The sequence below is a fragment of the Pyxicephalus adspersus genome, chromosome 3 (genome assembly GCF_032062135.1).
Source record: "Pyxicephalus adspersus chromosome 3, UCB_Pads_2.0, whole genome shotgun sequence".
NCBI lineage: Eukaryota > Metazoa > Chordata > Amphibia > Anura > Pyxicephalidae > Pyxicephalus > Pyxicephalus adspersus.
This window is the reverse complement of record NC_092860.1, coordinates 112,116,305-112,141,371: the sequence shown is the minus strand read 5'-3', so window position 1 is coordinate 112,141,371 and position 25,067 is coordinate 112,116,305. Positions and strand designations below refer to the sequence as shown.

Below are 25,067 nucleotides of genomic sequence, written 5' to 3'. Positions count from 1 at the left end.
AGGGCCTGGGGAAAGACACTATCAAGCTATAAAAATGAGAGATATATGTGTCACAGTGAAGGAAGGTGATGTATTTAGGGTTCCAAGTCACTGCTTTAAATAGCACAATTACAGATAGCACTGGGCACAGCCAATAGTGTCATCCTGGGACATAAAAGTATCAAGTTTAGCAAACAATACCATATGTATAACCTACAGATGTCAGCTGCATTTGAAACGTTTATGCACATTTCTTTCTCTTTAACAGCTCAGTGGCAGACACAAACTCCAAAGACAAGAAAAGTACGGCCTTCCACTAGCCGGTACGCAGCACTTTCTGACCAAGGCCTGGATATTAAAGCAGCATTCATGCCAGAAGCAAACCCGGTGCACCTTCAGCCCGCGCTGGTAGAAAGTGATGACCTGTAGAGAGGACACAGGGGAACTTTCTGTAGCAGCCATTGGAAGAAGTCACCAAGAACCACAGCTGTCACCCGGCAGTAGTGTCACATCATGTAACAATGCAAAACTTGTCTTCAGCTAACCTGATAGAGACAAGTTAACTGCGCAATAACTTTGTGTAAGCAGTGTAGAACATAGGATAGCAGGGATGTATCTTATGTATTTATGGCACATACATATCACTCACTCTTCTGCTCTACAAAAGGATCTCTTGTGTATTCTGCTTGTTTTGTGCCTTCAGAAACTAAGACAAGATTTCTTCAACTCACTAGTGCCTTCAAAGCAGTCTAGGATGATATGCAATGTTTATTGTCTCAGCACATCAAACACAGTGTATGTTTTTTTTTTTAATATATATTTAAAGAAAATGCTGTTAAGGTGAATTGCTATAATGCTTCAGGAGTTTAGAAACAAAATTGTTTGCTTTATTGTATGTCACTAGCTCAAAAGTAATACATGTCTGTACTATGGGTTACCTAACATTGGAGATCATCTGCCAAGAACCGCCATAAGACAAGCAATGATTTCAGAAGCTGGCTATGGACTTACAGCTCTCAGTATAGAGAGCGGAAGATAATGCCACTTGCATATACCCTTTCTGTGCTTTGTGCGTACACCTTGTTGTTTTCTGCGTGTATGAACACTACAATATTATGTGACATTTAGATGGCTAGGGACAGCTGGTAGAAAGCAAAACTCTTGCTATTATTTATACAACAATATACATTATGCTTTGTGCACTTTTCCGATATATAGTATTCATGAATAGACTGCAGGACTTCTACCACAGTCCAGGCAGAAGAGCTTATTGAACTGACCTCTCATGCTTTTCTTGGGTGGCCTGTTTCATTGTCACACATAAAAAATGAGGTACGCTGACATAAAGCCAAAGTTCTCTCCAATAATGAATTGTAGGATTTTCTTTGAACAGCAATGAATGACCTTCCATTCTGAAGGTCATTACTGTACTCTGTGTCTCTTGTCATGTTTGTGTGTTTCAGGAAGAATCTACAAAATTGCTCAGATTCCATGTAAGAAAGAGAAATTTGTGAATGGGAGCTAGATGATTAGTGCAAGTGAAAATGACAGTTTGAGTGGTTTACCTTTTACAATTCTGAAAGCCTGTATTGTCCCCCTCATACTTGGAGGACTAAATGCGGTTTGCCACCGCATACATTATATCAGAAGGATCAGATGTCTAGCTGGTTGCATATTATGTGTTACATGACAAGATGGCTATACATTATGTTTCTGGATGTCAGAAGGTTACTTATAGTTTAGAACCCATAATAATTTATGTGAGCAGTTAAGTATATAGATGCAACACAGACAAGAGCATAAATTGTCTTCCAGCAATTAAGCTTACAATAAGAATGCTTCCATTGGTAGGATGAGGAAAGGTATGCTGGAATCAGGGTTCTAGCTTTGGCCTGTTCGGTGCTATTGCCTCTACTACCTACAATTGCCAATGACCTTTTCCTGAGGTTATAAGCCAGGATGCCTATTAGGGAGACCATTGTTTTTATTTATCCAGTCACCTTACAAAGGTGGAACCAAAATCTTACGTTTTACTGTACAGTAGAAGTCACCCCTTTACACAGCTGTTTACTACCTAAGGTGTCTATTAAACCATACAGTAACAGAAATACACCAAGACCATAGTGGGAAGGTTTACATTCGTTTACATTCAAGCTGTGGGTTAGCTTACTCTCAGTATTGATTTAAACACTGCCAGGAAAAAGGCCAAAATCTCTTCTGTCTGCTGCTGGTGGAGAACTGCCCTGAGAAAAGGACACAATCCCAAACCATTGTACGGACTGTAAAATGTTTGTTTATATTTATCATTGGTAGGATTTTTACGCCAGCATGCTTTTAGAAATTCATGTTGTTTGATTGCCTATTTGCTTGACTTATCCATAAAAGCCACAATACCGTCATTTTGTGTAGCGATTCCCAGGAAATACTTGGATTAGGGAGGGGATAAATTAAAAAAGAAAAAGTGGATGTGTTGCTATGAAAATTGCCAACCAGCAGTTTTTAAAATGCAAATATGAATTACAAAGATTCATGTGAGCAAACACTCCACTTGTATAGCATACTCCTGTAAACCTCACTTAATATTAGTTGGAAAGGTTCATTGAAATAGCTCCTGCTGTAACAAGAGAGGACATATATATTCCAAACACGTTGATTTAATTGTTAATGATACAAGAGTACTTTGCCAAAGGGGTGTAAAACGCTGTATACCCTTTACATAGCACATATATCAATATCTGTTTTATTGCAGCTACACTGCATATGTATTTTTACACATATATGAATTCACCATATGTATTACTGTAGGGTCATTAGCCTTTTTGTATACAGTTCTTTATTCATTTTTAGGAGTTTTTTTTCCTTTTCGTGCGTTTGCGTTAAAGCACAGAGCCCTGACCAGTACTGAAGATAAATAATACAGAATATGAGAATATGTGCTTTATTCAGTCTACAACTTATATATAAATGTCAGTGTCTTTCAGGCTATGCAGTCTTTGCACCAAGACACATGACATGCCATAAGTATAAAAAGAAGAGGATTGGTCACACTGTATTCGTGTATAGGCCACACAATATGATGCTGCATTGTGCTGGAATGGCTGCATAGGCTCTGTATTGTATTACATATCATATTGTCACATGGACTGCATTGCTTCCCCTTTTCTTCTACCTAAATAAAAAAAATACATTATTAACATCTACTACCACATCTATTAATGTTGTTTAGGAAATGATTCAGTTCACCTGTGTTATTCTGCCACCACCATGTATCTGTATTTATAGAAAGTGCCTGTGTGTGTATGGATCATGTCATTAGACGAGACCAGTTGAAGTTTAACAGTGTCTGTTCCATAACAAGACATAGTTTTCTGGGGTAAGGTTTTTATGATAATTGCTATGCAAGGATTTAAATAAAGTATTGTTTCTTCAAAATATAGATTTCCCTCTTTGTTTGGTGTTATGTGCGGACTGACATTTCTGAGAGTATCAGGTGCACACAGGCTGTGTTACTATCATTATCCCAGGGCTGACATTATCCTCCTGTAGTATTTAGTTGTTATCATCAGCAGCTATTCTTGCTAGGCAATAAAGCCATTTTCCATTCCCACTAGCTGCTAAGCAAGGCCTTGTTTAGTATTGCATAGAAAACACACATGTAAAAACCTTCTTAGTCCAAATGAACTACTTTGATTAAAAAACTAAATATATTGCCAGTTTAAGGCCCGGTATTTGGCTTTTATCTGGGGCAAAGTGACAGATTCATTTAAAAGCCCAAACCTCACCATTTGCATCCTCTGGGCTAAAAAATGGAAAGTTTTTTTTTGAAGCATAAAGCTCTCAAAGCCTCCTCGCTCCAATATTAGTGGGGTTTCCTGAACATTGGTAGGTCATGACACACATAAGGCTTTGGGTTGCAGTCACAAGTACATGGGCATTTGAAATAAAGCTGAAGCCAATCAAATTGCGCTTTATGAGCTCTAATTTAAAATTAAAACGCTGTATTCCATATCTATCATTAAAAAAAATGACTGTAAAGGAATATTAATGCTACATACCAGTATCACACCATCGATTTTAGCCTTTGCCTTCTTGTAGACCCATCCACACCACAGGAATTTTCAGCATCTGACTCTGTTCAGACACGTCATATGCGTGTCTCCTCCGCTGTGGTTACTCCCAGTGGTGACTATCACTGTGCCGCTGCAGCTCTGGGTATTTTTTTATAATAATAATAAATATGTAAAGACAATGCTATACAAAGCTGATGTATCAGTAATATCCTGGTATGGGCTCTGGGCTTGTGTAAATGGCGACAGCTTGAGATGCTTCAGATATCATTTAGAAATCACTGACAGATGGATTTGTCCTGCTTGCACACTGGACACAGACCCCTGGGTATGGCCCTGTGGGAAAAGGCAAATTCACATATCTGGAAAAAAATCTCCTTACTTGAAGTGGGAATAAACCACATTATACTCACCTCTTCCATTAGTGCTGTGGGCGCCTTCATCTTCTCTTCCTTTTTGCAATCTTCAGCCGTCCGGATTGGCCAGGCCAGGATGACATAACTCCTGAACATGCATCCAGCTGATGGCTGCGATTTTGAAAGCTGAAGAACGTGATCTGACAGCTAGGAACTACATCGTCTGTCCCTTTCAGCAAAAATTCCCTAATTCATAATTTACTTTAGTTGCACTTTTAATTTAGGGATAAAAGAAGCCTCTTAGTAAAGGTGACTTATGGAAACTCAAATATGAAATAGCCTTTTTACCTCATGAAGAGGCCTTTTACCTGCCAGAAATCTATACATTAATAATACATTGCACACAGGACTGCTGACTTTCTGCACCTTGAATGGATTGGGTCTAATAGCTGCTTATAAATAATCCTAGCTGCTGAAACAAAAGCTAATTATTACAAATTAAATCACAAATTAAGTCTGCATTATTTCAGCACAATAAACAAAATCCTGTGTCAGATTAAAATTTCTATTAGCAGTGCTCTAATAACCTTCTGGAATTCATTACCAACATTTTATGTGGAAATTCACAATAGCAATGCCAGAGCAGGCTGCAAATTTCAAATTGGGACACCCCATAACAACATTGTCAAGGCACAGCTGCCATGTAGGCATTTATACTATTGTTGGATTCCTTCTGAAAATGTTGATGTCTGGCTTCTATACTTCTGAATCATCAACCAAAAAAAAAAAAAAAAAGAAAGTCATAGGTTAAAAGCCAAAGAATCAGCATGATTAACTTGACTAGCATGCAACTTGTAATTTCCATTGGAAAGATTTGTGTCTGTCTCTGACACCCGCCACTAAAGAAGCAAGACTTCCTTCCAATGAAGTGGTGGTGTAGTCAAGTCAAGTAGCAAAGTTGGGAAACCTTAAAACCTCCATCATATTATTCGTTGCTGTCTCTGCCATACTAGGACACCTCCTGTGCTGGAGCTACAAGAAATTATAAGACACGAGGTGAGGACAATATTCGTCTTAGTGTATATGTTACCAGAAAATTTCTTCCCATTGGTTGTTGTACCTCCATCTTTTGCTCAGATGACAGCTCTAAAATTCTGCATTTCCCATCACTTTTTGTCATGGTCAGCAACAATAAAGGGGGTTGTTATTCTCAACAAGGGCACAGACAGCAATGAAATAGTCAAAGGGTCTAGTTTACTGACCTATCAAAAAAAATGCAGCCTTTACACTCACTATATTCTTTTTCATTATCGAGAAGGTATAGAACAATATGGATTGCTAAGGACCCATTTATACCACATGGGCCCATTACAGCGCATTGTGTTAAAGCAGACAATTTATTTGAATGAGCCGCTAATGCATCACAACAGACCTAAAATAATGTTTCTATTATGGCATTGTATTGTGTTATCACGTGTTGCAGTGCACTAATACACATAATGCATGTTACAAGGCACATTGGTGTCCTTAACGTCCCATAATAATAACATAGCTCTGAGCGTGTCTACTGTTGGTCACACAGAGGCCATTTGTTGTTGATTTCAGAGATATTACAGTTTTATTGTTTTGTTAAAAACAAATATGAAAACATTTTTAGGAGTAGAAAATCTGTAATAAATTAGACATAATGTCTCACAGTAGTTGCTGCTGTTTGACATTTTAAATCCTTTGAGGGCTAACAAAAAGTGGTGCAAAGCTGCTTTCTATGGACAAAAATTTTAGATTCCTTCTTTTATATTAAATGTGAGCAGTTGCTATGAGCATCGGTTTCACATTTGCTTGGCTTCCTTAATTTATCATTGTCTTTACAAACTGAAGATTTCAAGTCCTTGGTCAGTTCAATATTTTGTCACCTTTATCTGTCAAAGCAACAGTATCATATTATTAAAATATGCCTTATGTATGCTTTTCTTCACATATTACAAATTAAATCTGGAGTTGTAACCCTCCATCCACCACTAAAACATGGCCGGTAACATACGGCGAGTTTAACAAGAAAGCCACAGCGTGGGCCACTTCATCCGCTTCACCAAACCTGCTCAGAGGAATATTTCGGCTAAGAGAGTCCTTGTCCAGGCTTGAAGTCATGTCCGTGTGAATGAATCCTAAAAATAATGTATGCATGTCAACACAAGATATATGCAAAAATAATCCATGGCTGCTACCTATTACAGCATAAATCAAAAATAAATAATCAAAACATTTGATTATTTTCTTTTTATAGTGTTGTTCCTGTGGCCAATTCTTTGGAATGTTACAGATAAACTACAGGTCTGAACCCAGCATAAAATGTATGTACCATGCCCATTTAGGGATCCCGTTGCTGGATTAAGCCTGCATACTACAAACTCCACCATATATACCATGGTACAGCATCTGATTGCAAATGCAGTGAAATCTATATTGGGAAGAGCGACCCCAGGTGTGCCTGCTTCATGTTACTGTGCTCTTCTGTTTTTTGAAAAAAACGACCATAAAAAAACAAAAAACTAGCATTTCCTGATCATGTGATCAGACCACTGCTTTTCCCAATTATGATAGAGGAACTTTCTAGAATGACAGACAGCTGGGTGATGGCTGTGTCTGCAGGACAGATTAGCTGTGTCCTGTGTTTGACTAGCTGAAGTTATGTAAACATTTGTGTCCAACATTTCATTGGTGGTACCTTGATAAAGAGTTTACCGAGCACTGTGTCCAGTAAATAAAAACTGGGTAAGAAGTGCTGTTTTTTGTGTTTTTATTCTAACATGTATCCTTGATTATGAAAGGCTGGAAATTTTGGGGGGTTTGTTATACTCATTCAGCAGTTCAGAAAGACTTCCTTACCTGGGGCAACCACATTAATCCGAATGTTTTTCTTTGCAACTTCTTTAGCCAGAGATTTGGAGAATCCCACCAAGCCTTCCTTGCTGGCACTGTAAACACTTTGTCCAGCATTTCCTTTGTGACCAACCACGCTGCCTTCAGGTGTACAGAAGAGCCAACAGTCAATATCACAGCATTGGGTCATGTTCTCACAAGTCATGTGACATTCTGTCCACATTTATGTGCTTTGTTCCCTGGAGAGGTGTCAGATGTTCATATATTATGGGGCCTGTTTATCAAAGAGTGGATTTATTCTCCACTTGTTTGCTCACTTTTATAACCTATGGCAAACAAGCTTCTAAGAGTGGTCATTGGTCTAAATAAAAAATGAATCTTGTGTTAACACATTTATAACAGACACCTAAGTGTTCTTCAATGAAGATAAAGATGCAAGTTTTTTTTTTTTTTAATAAATCCTAGCACAGCTGGTAAAAAAAATGGAGATAAAAATAAAAATATAGCTGACACTGCAGACTATAAAGTTTTTATATGAATTGGCAAGTTAAAAAAGAAACAAAGATTCCGGTTCATTGCTATAAGGAACACAAACTGTTCCTATGGAGACATATATAATATATAATATGACATATACATTATGTTTATCTACACGTGTCCTAAATTAGTAATGAAGTATACAAGGACATGGAGAAATACAGACAGCTAGCTCATACCTGGATAGAGATCTCTGCATTGTTTCTGATGGTAATATTTGCTGCATAGCTTCTCAAAGCAATGTTATATCACAGAACTAAAATATTATTAGAGCCTCAAAACTAGAACATTCTGAATATTTTCATCTGTTCAGAATCCTAAGTAATTGTATGCAGACAATAAAGCACAGACTTTTGACACAGGACTGTCATTGCATTTGTGGAAAATAATTTCTTAATATATGAATGTGGCAAAGACATCTGCTTAGTAAAAGTTATCAGATTGACATATTTGTTATTTGGATCACTTGTCTGCTCAGTCTTACATTGACACCAGTATGCTTGCCAAAAACGTTATTGATGATCTAATAAGATTTCTAATTCATTTGATATATGACACGTCAGTAAGAAAATCTATAGAAAGTGATTAAATCCGGATTTTCTAAAGGAATATTGTACAATTTATCTAAATATTTTTAGATAAATGGTTTGCTAAAACTCATGCTGTTTTGGTGTACAGCGTGCACATTTAGTGATTAATGCTAGTAAAATGCTACTTCGGCAGTGGATCAAGGGATGAAATTCTACAATTTTATCTGAAAGAGCTGAACATTTAACTTATTCTCTGTACAGTTTTACGGGGCTACCAGATGAGATGTCTGATTTAAAGTATAATAGGGGCCATTTTAGACCTGCAGTGGCTCAACCGGTTCCAGGATTAGCACCTCAATGCACTGCAACTACCGCCACATGCAAACGCGTGCACAAAATAATTCCCAACTGACCCCATTTAACATTTTGTTCATGTTTTTATGTGGCTTTAGTTGCAGCGGATTGCAGTGATAATCCTGAAGTCGTTCTGGTCATGCAGTTGCTTTTCCACCTCTGGAGGACGAACTGCCTGCAAAAGCACTCAAATCAGTTGTCAGATACTGCTGCTGATACTAAATAACACATAGTGCTGGAATAAAGGGCCTCGAAGTGGCTAAATATGCAATTTGCGATAGGAATGCTGAAGGAGATCCATATTTGTACCTTGCTTTTCCACCAATCACATTTCCCCATTGTTTTCTGGTGGTTACAATAACCTGGCATTTGCCTTTGTGTCGCCCTCCGTTAAGTCACTCAGTGGTTATATTTGGGTACAGGGGACACATTTCAGCTACCAGAAAAGCTGATCCTCCCAGGCTCTTTTCTATATAGGACCTGTCATCAGTCCAAATTGCCCAAAACAATAGGTGTACGTCTGGAAGGAAGCTTATAAATAATCCCTACAGAGTTTTTTTATACACACTACACTTCTCCATTTTATATACAGGTAGTACAGGCAGGTTACATACGGGATAGGGACTGTAGGTTTGTTCTTAAGTTGAATTTGTATGTAAGTCAGAACAGGTACATTATTTAAATAAATGCAATTAGGACAAATGTTTGTCTAAACATAGTTTTAGGCAGTGGGTGTCAGTTACTGTATAAAATCCTCACTGAGTTACTCACAAACAAAGCAAAAGAAAAAACCTTATGGAGCCTAGACATTTATTAACTTGTGGAGTGAGCTGTGCTTTGATCTGCAAAAAGAAACATCTACAGAGTTTGTCTTGGTCATTAAAGAGTTACAAGAGGCTGCAGAAGAGCTTGGCCCTTAAGATCACCCGCAACCTTCAAGCACAGCTACAATGATTATAAGAAAATTACCTATATTGACAATCGCGCCACCCTGCTGCTGGACCATGCTTCGCAATGCCACTTTACAAGTATTCATTGGTCCTATGAGGTTGACTGAGAGCTGAGACAATATATCTTCTGCTTTGGTCCTTATTAACAGTCCATCCCTAGAATGATGATTACATACTTGTTATTATTTTGCCAGTCATAACAACACAGCATTTACCTGCATGGTACAACAAAATTTTGTAGCTGCACATACAGTACACAAATAATGGCAGCATGCAGTTAGTAGCCTTGCAGCTCTGTGCCCTGAGATGGAAACGTACTGTGGATATTCTCTACATGGAGTTTGTATGTTCTCCCAGTGTTTGCATGACTTTCCACCAGGTGCTCTGGTTTGCTTATACACTCTAGAAACATAATATACTACTGCTATCTCCCCATAGAGTGTAACGTGCATCCATCACATAACTCTGGACAGTAAGCACATGGAAACTACAAAAATATGTAATAAGTAAAGTACACTAAAAAGTTCAGTATAGCCAATAAAGAGCATATTCAGCCTAAAGTAAGGAGGCAGCACCACCTTCTGGTCACACTGGGAAATTACATAAAAGGTTAAAACTCCAATAACATGAAAGACTGGAAGTCATCCATTCTGTGTTCTCCCCAGCCCCTTTTATCTGGGTGCACCATCTGGAACGTATCAGTAACCACCCAGCTGTTTTTGGGTGATTACTGAACAGCTGGGTCTTCCCACCCATTTTAAATACATTTCTGGGTGAGCACTGCAATCTGTATTCCTATTTTATAAGCTACTTGTAAAAAGCTGAATGTGAATTGAAGCAAAAAGAGCATGCTGTCTGCAGATCCTAAAAAGTAAACAAAGAGGTGAATTTAGAACTTGTGACAACAGCACGGTGGCTCAGTGGTTAGCACTCTGGTCTGTGTAGTGCTAGATCCCAGGTTTGAATCTTGGCAAGGGCTCTTGGCATGGAGTTTGCAGGTTCCCCCTGAGTTTGTGTGGTTCCACTGCGGTTTCCTCCCACTTCCCAAAAACATGCAGTTAGGTTACCTGACTTCTTCCCAAAATTGATCTTAGAATGTAACTTATGACTATGGTAGGGACATAAGATTGTGAGCCCTTTGAGGGACAGCTAGTAACATAAATATGGACTTTGTAAAGTGCTGCGTAATATGTTGGCGCTATATAAATACTGTAATAATAATGGTATTTATGAAATCCCGTATTTGTAGCCAACGTCACACAGAAGTGTCTATTTATAAAAACAGTGGATCTGACATTCACTAAAACATTCCCTGGTGGAGAATCTTCCAGATGCATGTGTTTCACTGGCAGTAATTGATTCCCTGCCAGGCAATGTTTTCTTTTTATGTATTTTTAAACTGTTCTATGTTAGGAGATCCTTAAAAGGAAAAAATAAATAGAAATTAGGTAACAAATTTAATACTTTACATTTTTTCAGTAAAAAAAAAACCTCCAAAAAAATGTATACCTACGTCTTAATTTTAGAAAGTGAAATATCAGTGTATGAATGTCTTCCGCCAAGGAAATATAAAACAATTAACATTCCAGGGCAGCTCTGAGACGGAGTGTCTAGATAAACCTCTATAACTCTTGTGGAAGACACTCGGTAGCAATGATTTATGTGCGGCCCCCAACCTAAGCTGTCATCCTCACCAGGACTCCCGCAGCAGGGAAGTGCTGACACAGCACCAGACACAACCTCTGCAAAGTAAAGTCATATGAATAAATCCTTTAATTGTCTTACATACAATAACTTAAAATGTAGGGATGCAGGAATTTATAATGCCATTTAGAAGTCAAAATCATTCAATGGTTGAAATCAGCTAAATGCATTCCACACGCAGCAAAACAAAGATGTTTAATATCCTATAGTTATTTTCTTTTTAAATCAGATATTACAGTGTTCCCCCCAGCCCCTTTTATTGGGGCGAACCACCTGGCACTTTTCAGTAACCACCCAGCTATGTTTGGGTCACAATACAGGGCTGTGGACAGTTGAGGCATAAGACAAAGAAATAGAAAAATGGGACATAACAAGGGAGTGAGCAAGCTGTAAAAAAGTATGGGGGTGGTGGAAAGCTGGCAGGATTAGAGGGGTTGCTGGATTCCTATGGCAACAACAACTGGAACACTAAATTTGTCATTGTGTTGCCATGCCCACATTTTAACCTCACAGCTACAACTTCTTCCCATCCACTCAGACAGAAAAGTCTGTCTCCAACCAGCAAGCTATAGATTGAGGTCACTGACCCTGTGGGGAAGCAGTGGTCCCCTTACAGGCAGTCAAACTAATCCCCTAGCTGCATAAAATATTTTTCAGGGAAGGGAGGAGAAGGAGAGGGATGGAGGAGCTTGGCCAGCACACACAGAAATTGACATGTATGAAATTTAATGACATGTAAGAAAAGAGATACTGTGCTAGGTAATTCACTCATCCTGGATTAGTCAAATACTTAGCACATTCAAAGGAATATTGCAAATGACTAAAATATTATTTTGTAGGGAAAAAAGTGCAAGGTGACAAGGTTAAGAATTTACATTAAAAAAAAGCATTTACTGCCATAACTCAGGCTACTCACTTGCATCACAAATGTTTAATTTAAACCAGGGATTGGAAGGATTGATTGAAGTGGAATCTGGCACTGCAGATTATTCAATATTATTATTATTCATTCAAGGGACCTCAGTCTGCTGACGAATAAATCTAATAAATATATGAATTAATCATTGAATGGCTTTGTAAAAGGTAAATGTCGAAGCTTGATGATTAAAACAAGTAGATGGGTAGCCATTTTCAACCAATTAGAAATTATCTTTGTCTTCCTATTACTGCAATCGGCACATTTCAGATTTTTGTCAAACACATCTACATCTAGGGGTTCAGTTGTAAATTATTAAAATATGGCTGTGGTTTTGTTCACAGCATGTGAATCCCTATGTATTGATCCTTTCAATGCATAGTAAGATTAATTGGCCACTAGGCGGTGGTGGTGGCAGAGAATGAGTCTTAATTTTAATGTGCTGAAATGAGCGAAACATATTAAAAATAAGACTCATTCTACCACCCAGTGGCCAATTACCAAAGATCTATCCATGCCACATGGTCACAGAATGTAACATACACAGTGTTCTCCCCAGACCATTTTAGCTGAACGCACCACCCGGCACATTTCAGTAACCACCTGGCTGTTTTTGGGTTGTTACTAAAGATTTGGGATTGCCACCCACCTACTATTTCTTCCCACCCATCTTAAAAAAAATTCTTGGTTGATCACTGCACACATATGTATTTATTTCCTGTATTTAACAGCACTTTAGACCAGCAGTCGCCAACCAGTGGTCCGCAAGAAAATTTTGGTGGTCCGTGGCTCTGGCCAGTGCACCCCTGAGGGGGGTCAGGTGAAGGACCCCACTGGCGGGGCGCACCAGCCAGAGCCACAGAACACGTCATTGGCACAAATCCCAGGCTCAGGGAAGTGGGTGGGCTGTGTCCGTGGCTCAGATCTCCGATGAGAGAGTGGGTGAAGTTATATCAATATTTAATGTACAGCGCTGTGTAATATGTTGGCACTATATAAATCCTGTTTATTAATAATAATAATAATAATAATAATAATGATGATGATGACATCACTATGGGGGAGGTTTCTCCCCTTTGATTGACACCGGGCTCCCCGCGCATGCACGGTCAGGAGCTGGTGATTTTAGTGGTTCGCAGGACCAAAAAGGTTGGGGACCACTGCTTTGGACAATCCCATAACCCCATTTCCAGAAGTCCATAAATAGATGGGCTTAGAGTCTAACAATCCAACCATAGGTATTTTATTTAGGGACAGACATGTAGAACAGTTCCAAAGCTTTCACAGAACATGCATGCAAACACAAGAACATAAAAACTCCAGGCTAATAATAAAGTATTTTTTTTTTTATGGAAAGAGAATTCTGGAGCCTAGTTCTGCAAAGCACAAATCTGGCACAATGATGGCTGATAAGAGAAGTGTCATCCCCAGTATGCTATACAAGACATACCTATTTATGCCAGCAGCATTGACCAGGTAGTTAACATTACCAACATTTTTCGCAATCTCTTGAAATGTGTGTTGTACTTCTTGTTCTTTAGTAATATCGCAGCTAAGAGCCAGATGAGCTGTACAACAGATTACACAGAAAAGATATATCAAGAATACCATACATAACAACATGTTCACCAACAAGCGATAAATGAAGGTACATCAGAGGTTGTTACAATGCTATTTTACAGCTAGCAAAATATGAAACTGATGTGTCAAAAAAACAACCAAACCAACCAAAAAAAACACCCATTATGTTTAAGATTGTTTCTGTTTACGGGGACTCTTTTCCACTAATGACCATACAAAAAATAGAAAAGCAGCGTTCTCCCCAGGCCCTATCAGCTGGGTGCACCACCTGGAACTTTTCAGTGACCAACCGGCTGTTTTTGCGTAGTTACTAAAAAGTTGTCATGGAGGGGCCACCACCCATCTACAGCTTTTTCCCACCCAGCTTAAAACAATGAGAAGACTGGAAAAGACTACAAAATGACAAGATGCCCGTTCTAAACACACCAGTGTACTACTACACTGCTCCACCAGTATGTCAACTGATCTGGTCATTTATATGGAAAACCAGCAGAGATTACTCTTGGCACTGACAGTAGAATTCATTCAGTATTACTACCAAGCCCTGATGAAGGAAAGGCTGGACCCCTGAAGTGTGTCAGATATATTTCTGTTGTTGAAGGATACATTTTAGACCCTGCTATCTCATGGTTTGGAACTGCTGTCTACATTTACTTATCCAATTTTTGCCTTGACCAGCAATGTGAGTTGCCTCACCAGAAATACTTTCAAGATACCATACATTTTTTTTTCTGATATTGTAGCCTTGATATAAAGTTCCAGTGCCTCTTAAATTTTGTGTTTTTCTGGTTGCTTCCTGACGTATACCTATACTGCTCCATGGCTATGTATTATGTGCCCAGGACATCTCCTCTTCTTTGCACAAAGTCAGTGACTTGTTAAATCACCGAACCAAACACAAATCCATATTACCTTCAATGTACATACCTCCATGTTCTCCAGCTGCAGCTTTGGCAGCCTCCAGATTTCTTGATATAACAGCCACTTTATAGTCTCCTTCAACTAATAACTTGGCTACAGCTTTTCCTATCCCTCTGGAACCCCCAAAGACCGCACAGACTTTAGTCATCTAGAATACACAACAACATTACAAATGGGAAAACAATAATAGTTTGAAAATAAAGATAACATGAATCAAAATGTTTGAATGTTTTATAACTATCTTATAATGTCTAACAACTTTCTCTAATTTAGAAAATTACGTTTTATCCTTTACCATGACAGAGCTCTTATAAAATTTACCAAGCTAGAAACTACAAGAGAACGCTTTGAGAACTATTTAAAAAGTGAAAAGCCTGTGTTTTATTTATTAATAATTGATTACCCACCAGAGTATGTTTTAGTGAATGTCATATTCACTGTTTTATTATTAGATCCCTCTAAATCAAAAAGTAAAATAACAGGTGATCAGCCAGGTGATGGCGGAAATATATCCACATGGTATTTTATCATTAAAAAATTAACACTAGTTATTATTATTAATACACAGTATTTATATAGCACTGACATTTTATGCAGCGCTGTACAAAGTCCATAGTCTCAAAGGGGCTCCCAATATAATGTCCCTACCTCAGTCATATGTCTTTAATACAGTCTAAGGTTAATTTGTGGGGGGGAGCCAGTTAATCTAACTGCATGTTTTTGAAAAGTGTTAGTTAAATCAGAGAACCCAGAGGAAACCCACGCAGACATGGGGAGAACCTGCAAACTCCATGCAGATAGTGTCCTGGCCCGAGATTTGAACCTGGGACCTAGCGCTGCAAAGGCTCTGCAGAGTCCTAACCTAGCTAGTTATTAATTCCAAGATAATGGGATGAATAGCTGTTCATAGTAGCCATTTAGGGTTCAGGTTTGGGAAAAATAAAAATAAATAATCTTACTGGTCACTATCTGCAGGTGCCCTGCATTTTTATTTCACCAGTGTTTATACATTTATTGGCAAATGGTGCTCCCATCCCAACCAAATAAATGTATGTTAATAACAATACCAGTTATCCTTTTTTTATGTTTTTGCAAATTTTCTAGAGCAGTTTTAAAATAAATAAAAGCATTTCATGATTATTTGTTTACTTAAAATGATTGAGGTATGAAGTTAGTATGAGTTAACCAACTCATACTAAGCAACTTATTATTTGATTTCATACCAGTGAAATGTTTACCCAGTCAGCGTGATCAGGACCAGTGTATTCAAGAAAATTATTATTTCCGACAACCCTGGTATAATATAGTATCTGGAGTTAGAATGTCATGTACGTCTTCATGTTTAAGCTATATTAGTTTTGCAATATGTGGTTCGTGGTAATGATTCATTTACTATAGCAGCTCAGTAAATAACATCTACATTGATTTAGTAAATCATTCCCAATGTGATCTTATTACACTGCTCATGCTTTTACATTGGACTAGTCAGGGGTGTAATCAAAAGGAAAGGGGGACATGACGTGACCCGCCCCACCACACCCCTGCCTACGTGTCCCCCATCGCTGATACGAGTTGTGTTCAGAGACACAAGCCGCCCACCGCGCTTAGCCTGCAATCCGTACAGGGGACATGGCCGGGTCGCTCCCCCCTCCAGTGTGCTACTTCTCCCCTGCGGGGGGAGGGGGGTCGGACCGGCCGGAGACGTGGACTACCAAAGAATCCTTTGCAAAAAAAAAGTAGACACGCGTGCCCATTCCCCAGAAAAGTAAGGCCACGGCCCACTACACCCCTGGGACAGGTATAGGTCATGTGACCTTGCAGGCATGTAATGGGAGCCCATGTGACATGCAGCCACAACATACATGTACATTCTATGGCTAATACAAACAGAGCAGAACAAAGTAAAAAATCACAATGTATAAAGATTAATAACTTTTACCACTTCTTTTAATGGCTAGTCCTCTGAAATCCTAAACCTCACAATCTACCCAGAGTGAGTGAGTTTCTGCAGCAATCTCATATGTGACACATGCTCTCCTCTCCCCCCATGCAGTCACCTTTCATGTTCTTACCACTGCAGCAGCCTGTGTAAACACTGGTCCCATGAGCTCTTCCTGCGTTCCAAGCCTCGCTTTGGCCCCCGATGATGTCACTATATCATGTGATTTCTCTACAACTGCCAATCTAACAGGCAAAGTCTGGCACCTAAATGCCGGGTCACCCCGAGACAGACTTATTGCTGAAACTTCTATAAAAGTGTATTTATGTATGTCACTAATAAAAACGTAATTCTGCACCCTTTCCTCCAGTCTCCAATTTATTTCGTTGGTGGTCCCAATAAAGCGTACCTAAACTCAGAAGAAATTTCACTTTACATAAAAGGGGAAACAACCCTTTTATGTAAGGTAAAAATTCTGTTGGTTTAATTAAAAAAGTGTGCAGCACTGCCCCCTAGTTCTCGATCGCTCAGGCGATCGGGAATGAATGGAAGTGCAAAGCCTCCTAGGATACCTACATCACACATCCCGGGAGGCTCTTTCGTGCTCCTTCTGTGCCCGAACATCTCAGGCAAGGAGCCCTTTCATCAAAAGGAAAAAAAATTGGCATTGTCACGCATGCGCAGTGAGATCGGCAAGTCTTTTTCCCATCTCGTGCCCGGGTTGGGTGAAGTAGCAACAAAAACACGGAAAAAGAGGGAAAGAAAGATCCGCCCGAAGACGGATTTGGGACAACGCAGGACCTGATAGAAGACACCTCCAGACTGATCGACAACCCTGCGGAATTGAAGGTAAGAGTATATATTTTTTTTGTGGACTTTTGAGTTTAGTTCCTCTTTAAGGAGGAACTAAACTGAAAAGGTCCTAAAAAAAAATACACTTAACTTCAATCCCGCAGGGCAGTCTGATCCATCTGGAGGTGTCTTGCATCAAGTCCCACGTCGTCCTGGCATCTGTCTAGGAGCTGGAGCTCCGGGCGCTGGCATCTTTGCCTCTTCTTCAGTTCTTCTATCTATGTTACCCGACCCAGGCGTGAGATCGGGTGACGTAGGATGGAAAAAAAACTTTCCGATCTCATGTATGCTTGAGATTTGCAAATTTTTCTCTTTGTTGAAAAGGCTCCTTCTGCACATGCCCGAGATGCTCATGCACAGAAGGAGCACCCAAGAGCCTCCCGGGATGCGTGAAAATTGTCTGTCTTCCCTATTTAATAAAGGGAGATATGGGGTGGGGGTATGGTGAAAGTTGGGCAGGAAAAAGAGGACTTATCTGTCCCAATTGTTCAAACCCAGCTTGAAAAGGTTTTCTTTCCATATTTAAGTATTTATATAGTTATATATTTTTAAGTCCATCATAATATCACTATATGTATATGCATATGGAAGTCAAATGCCCAACCTAAGTAGCTGCAGCTGATTAGTTAGGTTTGTTGTTGCAATTCTTAAAAAGTGTTCTGGGGACCCCTGATATGTTTTCTGTGCCCTACCTTGTGCTGTACTTCTTACCCCCAGCTGCCCTGCAACCAGGCTTTTACCTGTATTTAAAAAGTAACTGTGCAAATATCAGGACGTTTCAGTATAATTTAGGATGCAGAAGATAGAAGATCGTACTGTCAATTATCCCCCACCCACCCCCTTCTAACCAGCCCCACGTCCATTATGGTACTCCTTAGGTTTTGTTCAGACTGCTAGTAGGGTTGTGGTTTGGTTATCACTTCCTCATGCCACTGAACCACTGCCTTGAGGGAGATGCTACATGCAATATATATGCCCAATAGAGCTGATAGGGGTGGCAGTGATCAAATTCAGTACCGCTCTCTGCTGCCCGCTATCAAATGTGCAAGCACTGCATTGCAAGTGGCCAGGTGACTGGCAAGGTACCAGCCACCAGGTGATGCACAGGATCACTTGATTCTGCTGCAGGTCTGAAACTACCTTGCTAACCACCTAAATCTATCATTCAGATTCCTTGGTAGCACCACTTATCTGCCTGCTCCAGCCTGTCCCCCTGAGCTGATTACTCAATTTTAGTATTGTTACAGAACCCCACTGCTGGACAGCCTATATATAAGAGGGGTCTTCTAAAAGTTTCCTCACTTTTATATTTTTGTAAAACAGTGAGGGTGGGAGAAGTAGTAGGTAGTGTGTCTCATGTGACTAGGAAAAGTGCATTGCAAAGGAAGGGGACTATGTAGAAAAGTGATGTCATTTTTTTTAAGTTCTTAAGAAATAAGAGTTAAAGAAAGTGTGGAAACTTTTTGAAGTACCTTCATATATAAGGTATGTACTGTATATAATGAATAAACCCTCCTGGCGCTATCATTCTCAGCATTCTCACACTGGTTCCTGGAGGTCTCATCCTTGTGGTCGTACTGAGATTGCAGCAAGCAAGATGAGACCTTTTTATAGCAGGACAACAAGTCAGACTCATTGACAGGATTAAAGATACTGCAAGTAGTGTAAGTAGTTGAACATGTCTGCAGTGATAAAATAGAAAAAGATCAGGTTTGGGGATACCCATATCTGCACCTATAAAGAGAGGCCCGTAGCCGTAAGAAGTAGGCGCAGGGCCTACATGACCGGGTGCTAGGCCTAGCCCAGAGGTGTTAAGAGGTTAAGAAAAGAGGTAGTGATGCTAGAGGGGGCTGGGCTAGTATAGCACGTGGGGTAGGAGGAGATTAGGAATAGGAGACCTTAAAAGGGCTGGATGATAGTGAGAGGCCCTCTTTTGGAAAGAAAAAGTTTTCTGTAGAGACGCAAGTAGGGAGAGGGAGTTTTTGGCCTAGTCAGGAGTCAGCAGCTTTAAGTTGAAGCCTGGCCACAAGATATAGTAAGGGGGGATGTTGGAGGAGGTTTAATCATTGAACCTCCTTTGTCTCAGTTAGGGTAGCAGGGCTGCGGCCTCGCAGGTGCAGGCCTGCGGTGTGCCGGTCCTCCCCCTGCCAGCTAAGGGCCTGCCTGTGGCCCCTTCAGGGAGCTGCTGGGTAGGCTAGGGAAGAACCCTTTACTATGTCTATGCTCAATTGCTTCTGCGAAATAAAAATAAGCGGGTGCACTACTCTACTCCCCGGTGTTGTTGTTCGGTGGGGTGGTATGTTTCCTTTGTTTTACCCATGGAGTCTGCGCGGTGGCTGGTTTTGCAGTGGGTTGTGGCAAGCATAGTCTGAGGTGGGTGGTGAGTAGGGTGAAGTCCCAGGCCGGGGGTTTTTTGTGGGTAAGTCTGTTGAGGTGGTGGTCGTGGGTTATTGACTCGGTTGGCAGGTACTTCTATAGTTGGTGGGGGTATGGGGAGGCAGTTAGCAGGGGCAGCTGTTTTTTTGCAGTACTCAGGTTTTAGGATGGACTCGGGGACTTTGAGGGAATGAGTGGTTTCAATTTTAGGTTGGGGCAATCAGGTAGTGGCAGGTAGTGGTCTCCCCTGGAGTGGGAGTACATTGGATCGGGCTCCTGTACTCACAAGTGACGGGGAATGGGGTCGGAGCCTCGCACATTCGGGGGCAAGTGAGTATGGTGTCAGAGGATGGGCCCCTTGGCATGGTAGGGCTCCGTGCCAAGGGAGGGGTCTAAGATTGGAGATAAAATTTCCAAGTGGAATGTATTTCGGACTGTTAAACTAGTCTTCACGGTGGCAACTGGAGTGACCTAGTGTTGCGGTCTGGTTCGATACAGTGGCCAGGACTGTTTGGATGCGGAACGCTCGTAGTTCCATACTGCACGGTGTGAGCTCAATACAGCGGTGGGTCATTTTGGTATCTAAAAAAATGGGGGTAGCATAGTGCTACATCATATGGTGTCGGAGGAGTGGCCCCTTGGAATGATAGGGCTCCGTGCCGGGGGGGGGGTCTATGATTGGAGTAATATTTCTAAGTGGGATACATTTGGGACTGTTAAACTGGTCTTCAAGGTGGCGGCTGGAATGCCCTGGTGTTGCGGTCTGGTTATGATGGCCAGGACAAAAATGATCATTTTTTGATTGGACAGGTGCATGGTTCAACTCAGCTCGGAGGATGGAATGAGGCGGGAGACATCTTTACGGTCAGGAATGGAGGAGGACCAACGGGCTGAATGGAAGTTAACAAGCTCGGCGGGTGTGGAGGTAGCGCTCAGATGCGAGGTTTCACACCTGAGCGCTGTGGCGGTTGGGGTCTTGAAAGGCAGGGATCCAGTGTATTGGAAAAGTGGTGGATTGGCAGGGGGGATCCCCTTTGGTGGGGTCGCCCCCTTTATGGTGAACGGATTATTATGGTTCCTGAAGGCGGTGCTGGGCAGCTAGGGGCCAAGGTGGAGATGTTGGAAGGGTTCAATTCTTGTTGGGTGCGGATTTGCCTTCTGAGACCTGCAGCTTGGTTGTTTGGGTGTATAATTGGGAGTTTGATAACATTATGGATACTGTTGGGAGGAGTGGTTGGTAAGCAGGAGGAGGTTTGGAAGTAGGCGGAAGTTATGACAATGTTGTTGACAAAGGATGGGCTAGAAGGTCCGAGCTACCCTGGTCATGAAGGACAGTGTCAGGCTCACCTCCTCATCTTTACCTTTTCAGACCTACGTACCACCAATCTTACGGGGTCAAGACCGTGCGGGGAGCCGTATGTCACTTAAAGAGGAAGGAACTTCCGCCCAGAGTGATGTCATGATGACAGAACCCGCCCACTCTCCCATCGCATAGCTGAGGGGTGCACCTACCAGAGCCGCAGACCACCAGTTGGCGACTGTTGCCCTACAGCAATGCCATCTGCCCTCTGAGTCTGAAAGTCAAAGGAAGAAGAAGATGTATCCCCGCTGCTCCATAATATTTGTGGTCAATAGCCCTAAGCTAGTCTCCCTTCTCTAGGCTGTCAATGTAGTGCAGCTCTGGGAACCATGGGCACTTCCTGGTCAGCTAGCCAGACAGGGCTGCACAAATGTTGGATATTACTGGCACATCATACCTCAAAAGGTGCGCTACACCTTCCACCTTTCTGCTTCTGCAAATCCTCAGCTTCCCCTTACAGAAAATGTCAGTGACAGGGGGCCAACATCCTTAGTAAATGAGCCGCTAGAGGATCCTGCAGTTGGCCAGTACAACCCTGCTGAGAGTATCACATAATACATTCATGTCCCAGCACCTGGGAAGAGAAATAGACTTCATCTACCAACTAACATAAAAGGAGAAGGCATATTTTCTATCCTATTTTTGGCTGAAAAGGCAGAAACAGGAAAATATTTCTATTCTGCTGGGACAACAGGCAGAAATAGTACCAATCACAGCAAGGGTTTTTTCTGTCTTAAGAATATAGCGTTTCTCTGTCTTCAGAATATATAGAGAGTCACTGGAACATGAATCTTTGGGGGCCACCTATGCAGTATCGAGTGCTTGGGCTAGACAGGGGCACAGGAGCACCATGGAGTCCCCCGCCCTGGGGGAAAGCAGGCTCTTGCAGTGACAGTGAAGGAGAGGAGGATGCCCCCTTCACTAGATGAGATATGTTGGCATGCTTTGGCAAATTTGAGCATACTATTAGGGAGGAAATGGCAACCTTTTGAAAAGATGATTTTGAAAAAATGCTTTGGGCCCCAAGAACCCTGACACATCCAGGCCATGAGATGTTATTTGCAGGGTCCACTCACAGGGTTATTTGCGGTCAAGGAGGCCATAATGAAAGCAGCGAGGCAACAGGAACCGCTCAAGTTTCAAGGATGTGAGATACAACTGCTACAGGATCTTTCCCGCCATACTCTCCTGCTGTGCAAGGCACGGGAAATCACATATCGATGGGGCTTCCCATTCCAACAGCGACCTTTCGATCTGAAGCGGATTTTCCATCTTTTTTGGCAACATTCAACTTACCTGCCACCTCCATTCCTGATTGGCCAGCGACGCTGAAGCCCCTGACCACTCCTCAGGCTCCACAATGGCGCACGCAGACCAGCAGGTCCCATTGACGACGCGCTCAACCTCATTGAGATGGACCTACCTGATTGGGCTTCAAAAGTGGTTGGGTTTCTGCCATCCATTGTCTTCACCTCAGGAATGTTTTCCCCTGAATTTTTGCACTATTGTGTTCCTCTGGATCCCAAGAGACATTCGGCCCACCCCATCAGGGGTAGGGTCGTGGTAACTATATTCTTTATCTGACTATTTTGTGGTTTGATTGCTTGGACTTTTCACGATTGGTTATCTTGCTGCTGTGTTCTATTGTTTCATTATTCACAGTATTACATCACCAAATGCTACTATTGCCTGGCTGCTGCTTAGATTTACGGTTAAATTATGTTTGCTTATTATGCACTTTGATCTAGTATTATAGGCCCAGAACTACTGTATGTGTAATTTGGATGCGGTTTTACTAATGCTAATTATTATTGTTTACACTTGGCCCTTTGTGGGGGGCAGGATGGGGAGCCCCCACCCATGCCAGCCTAGAGTTTTACCTCTCCCTTACTTATGCCTCTGAGACTTGACACCTTTTGGTGCCCTACCTACCCTTGGTAACCCCCCTACCTTTCCCTACCTGGTTTACTCCCCCCCCTGCGTCCTACCCCTATCCCTCTACCCGTTATCTCATACCCACTCCCCCACCCCAAAACCAGGTCCCACAACCCAAGACTGCTGTGGTTTAACCAAACCTTACTGTGGTGATCTACTGCTTTACACTAAGGGACTGAATGTTCCTGAGAAATGTTCGGCACTGTCGTCTGAATTGGTGAGGCTCCAGGTCTAGGTGGCGCTACTCCAGAAAAAACACATTTTAAGTACAACAATATTCCAAAATTATCCAATAGGAAATATCTAATCGGACACCATTGTGGCTCGGTAGACTCTAGATCTGGGGATACAGCCCTCCTGATCTCGGGGCTTAGTAGGATGGCATTTCATTGACCTATATAAAGATGAGGAGGGCAGGGTGCTGTTTGTTAAGGGAATTTTGGAGGAATGCCTGGTAACCTTTGTATCCAATAAGGGTCCCTAAATATATCAAAAACGATTTTTGAAAGGGATGCTTGAGAAGCTGGATGAGTTTGCAGAAGGCCTGCTATTATGTGGCGGTGATTTTGCCCCTGATCATGACTTGGATAAATCCGGTGTGGCAGTGTTGGCTGGTTTTGCAACTGTCTGCTCAATTGAAACATTGTTTGCACCAACTTCAACTAGTTGATGTTTGGCGGCTCCTAAATCCAACTGGGAGACATTACACCTTTTATTCCCACCCACACCTGATGTATTCATGAATTGACCATTTCTGGCTTAACCCAGGTGGATCTGACGCAGGTTGTGGAATGCAGGATAGGGAATATTGCGTTCTCTGATCATGCACCAGTGCTTCTTACATTGCACTTAGCTTATGCCTCCCCCAAGTCCTGACATTGGAAACTTAATGAATCACTTTTGGCTGACCCATTGGTTACCGCGGAGCTGTCTTCTGAAATGAAGAGTTATTTTACCCTAAATGTTGCTCCTGAGTGCTCCCCTACTGTGGTCTGGGAGGCGCACAAAGCAGTAATTAGGGGGATCCTTATAAAGCATGGGGCCAGATTAAAGAAGGAAAGGCAGGCTGAAATTGCTTCCACTATCAAACGCCTACAGGAGTTAGAAACTCCTACACAAGCATTCACTGGATAAACAGTTGGGTTTGGAGTTGGCTCTTTTAGGCCAGAAATTAGCCTCCTTATGTCTAGGTAAAGCAAATGCGGCTCTTGTCAAGTGCTGGAGAACCTATTATGAACATGGGGATAAATGTGGAAGGCTCGCACACATGTACCTTTTCTTGCAACTACTACGGGGGGCAAGATATATCAAGTGAAAGAGATTGCTGAGAAATTTAGAGTTTACGCCTCCTTGTATAACCTGAAACCACCCAACCTGACAGGAGCAGCACGCAATTCTCACTTGGAGAGTATACAGGGTTATTTAGGGGGAATTGATCTACCATGTCTGTCTGGTTCGGCACGTCAGGACATGGAGGCCCCGATATCTGTTACGGAATTCCAGGCAGCTACAAAGCAAACGAAGTCAGGAAAGGCTCCGGGTCCAGACGGATTTTCGCTACCATACTATTAGTTTGCAGAGGACCTGTCCCCTCATTTTGTAGCCGCCTTCAATTTCCTGTTGGGGGGGCTCCCTACCTGTGGACTCTCTAAGAGCCTTAGTCACTGTGATTCCCAAGGCAGATAAGGATCCCTCGGCATGCAGTAGCTACAGGCCTATTTCACTTCTAAATCAAGATCTCAAACTGTTTACCAAAATTTTAGCCAATAGACTTCAAAGACACATTCACGCTCTTACCATGTAGATCAGGTAGGGTTCATGCCGTCTAGG

At 41.5% G+C, this 25,067-nt stretch overlaps 2 protein-coding genes across 9 annotated transcripts in view; one reads left to right on the top strand and one right to left on the bottom strand.

Moving 5' to 3' along the window:
* The window catches only part of PALLD (palladin, cytoskeletal associated protein), a 200,237-nt gene extending 196,824 nt beyond the window's left edge, over nt 1-3,413 (top strand). For all 5 annotated transcript variants that reach the window (XM_072406027.1, XM_072406026.1, XM_072406028.1 and 2 more), the window contains one exon: nt 248-3,413. In XM_072406027.1, coding sequence (XP_072262128.1) covers nt 248-408 — 161 coding nt within the window. In that variant the 3' untranslated portion in view covers nt 409-3,413. The remainder of the gene's footprint in view (nt 1-247) is intronic.
* Nucleotides 2,902-16,895, bottom strand: CBR4 (carbonyl reductase 4). 4 transcript variants are annotated; one of them, XR_011919952.1, is made up of 7 exons: nt 16,848-16,895; nt 14,782-14,923; nt 13,724-13,841; nt 9,673-9,809; nt 7,289-7,423; nt 4,460-6,567; nt 2,902-4,382 (listed from the first exon to the last, which is right to left on the bottom strand). XR_011919952.1 is itself a non-coding variant. In XM_072406031.1 (6 exons), exons 1-6 carry the CDS (start codon nt 16,878-16,880, stop codon nt 6,389-6,391), a joined length of 744 nt encoding a protein of 247 aa, XP_072262132.1. In that variant the 5' UTR covers nt 16,881-16,895; the 3' UTR covers nt 2,902-6,388. The 4 variants fall into 4 exon arrangements, 3 of the variants coding, with proteins under 3 accessions (XP_072262132.1, XP_072262134.1, XP_072262133.1); XM_072406031.1 differs by having other exon boundaries at nt 2,902-6,567; XM_072406033.1 differs by having other exon boundaries at nt 2,902-6,567; nt 16,833-16,852.
* Between the last annotated feature and the right edge of the window lie 8,172 nt (nt 16,896-25,067).

Excerpts from the sequence above, each read along its gene's own strand:
- CBR4 (XM_072406031.1), bottom strand. The coding sequence starts at position 16,880 with ATGGGACCAGTGTTTACACAGGCTGCTGCAGTG. Across the intron at positions 13,842-14,781 it reads TGCAGCTGGAGAACATGGAG|CTCATCTGGCTCTTAGCTGC; the intron begins GTATGTACATTG and ends TCTGTTGTACAG. Across the intron at positions 9,810-13,723 it reads AATGCTGCTGGCATAAATAG|GGATGGACTGTTAATAAGGA; the intron begins GTATGTCTTGTA and ends TCATCATTCTAG.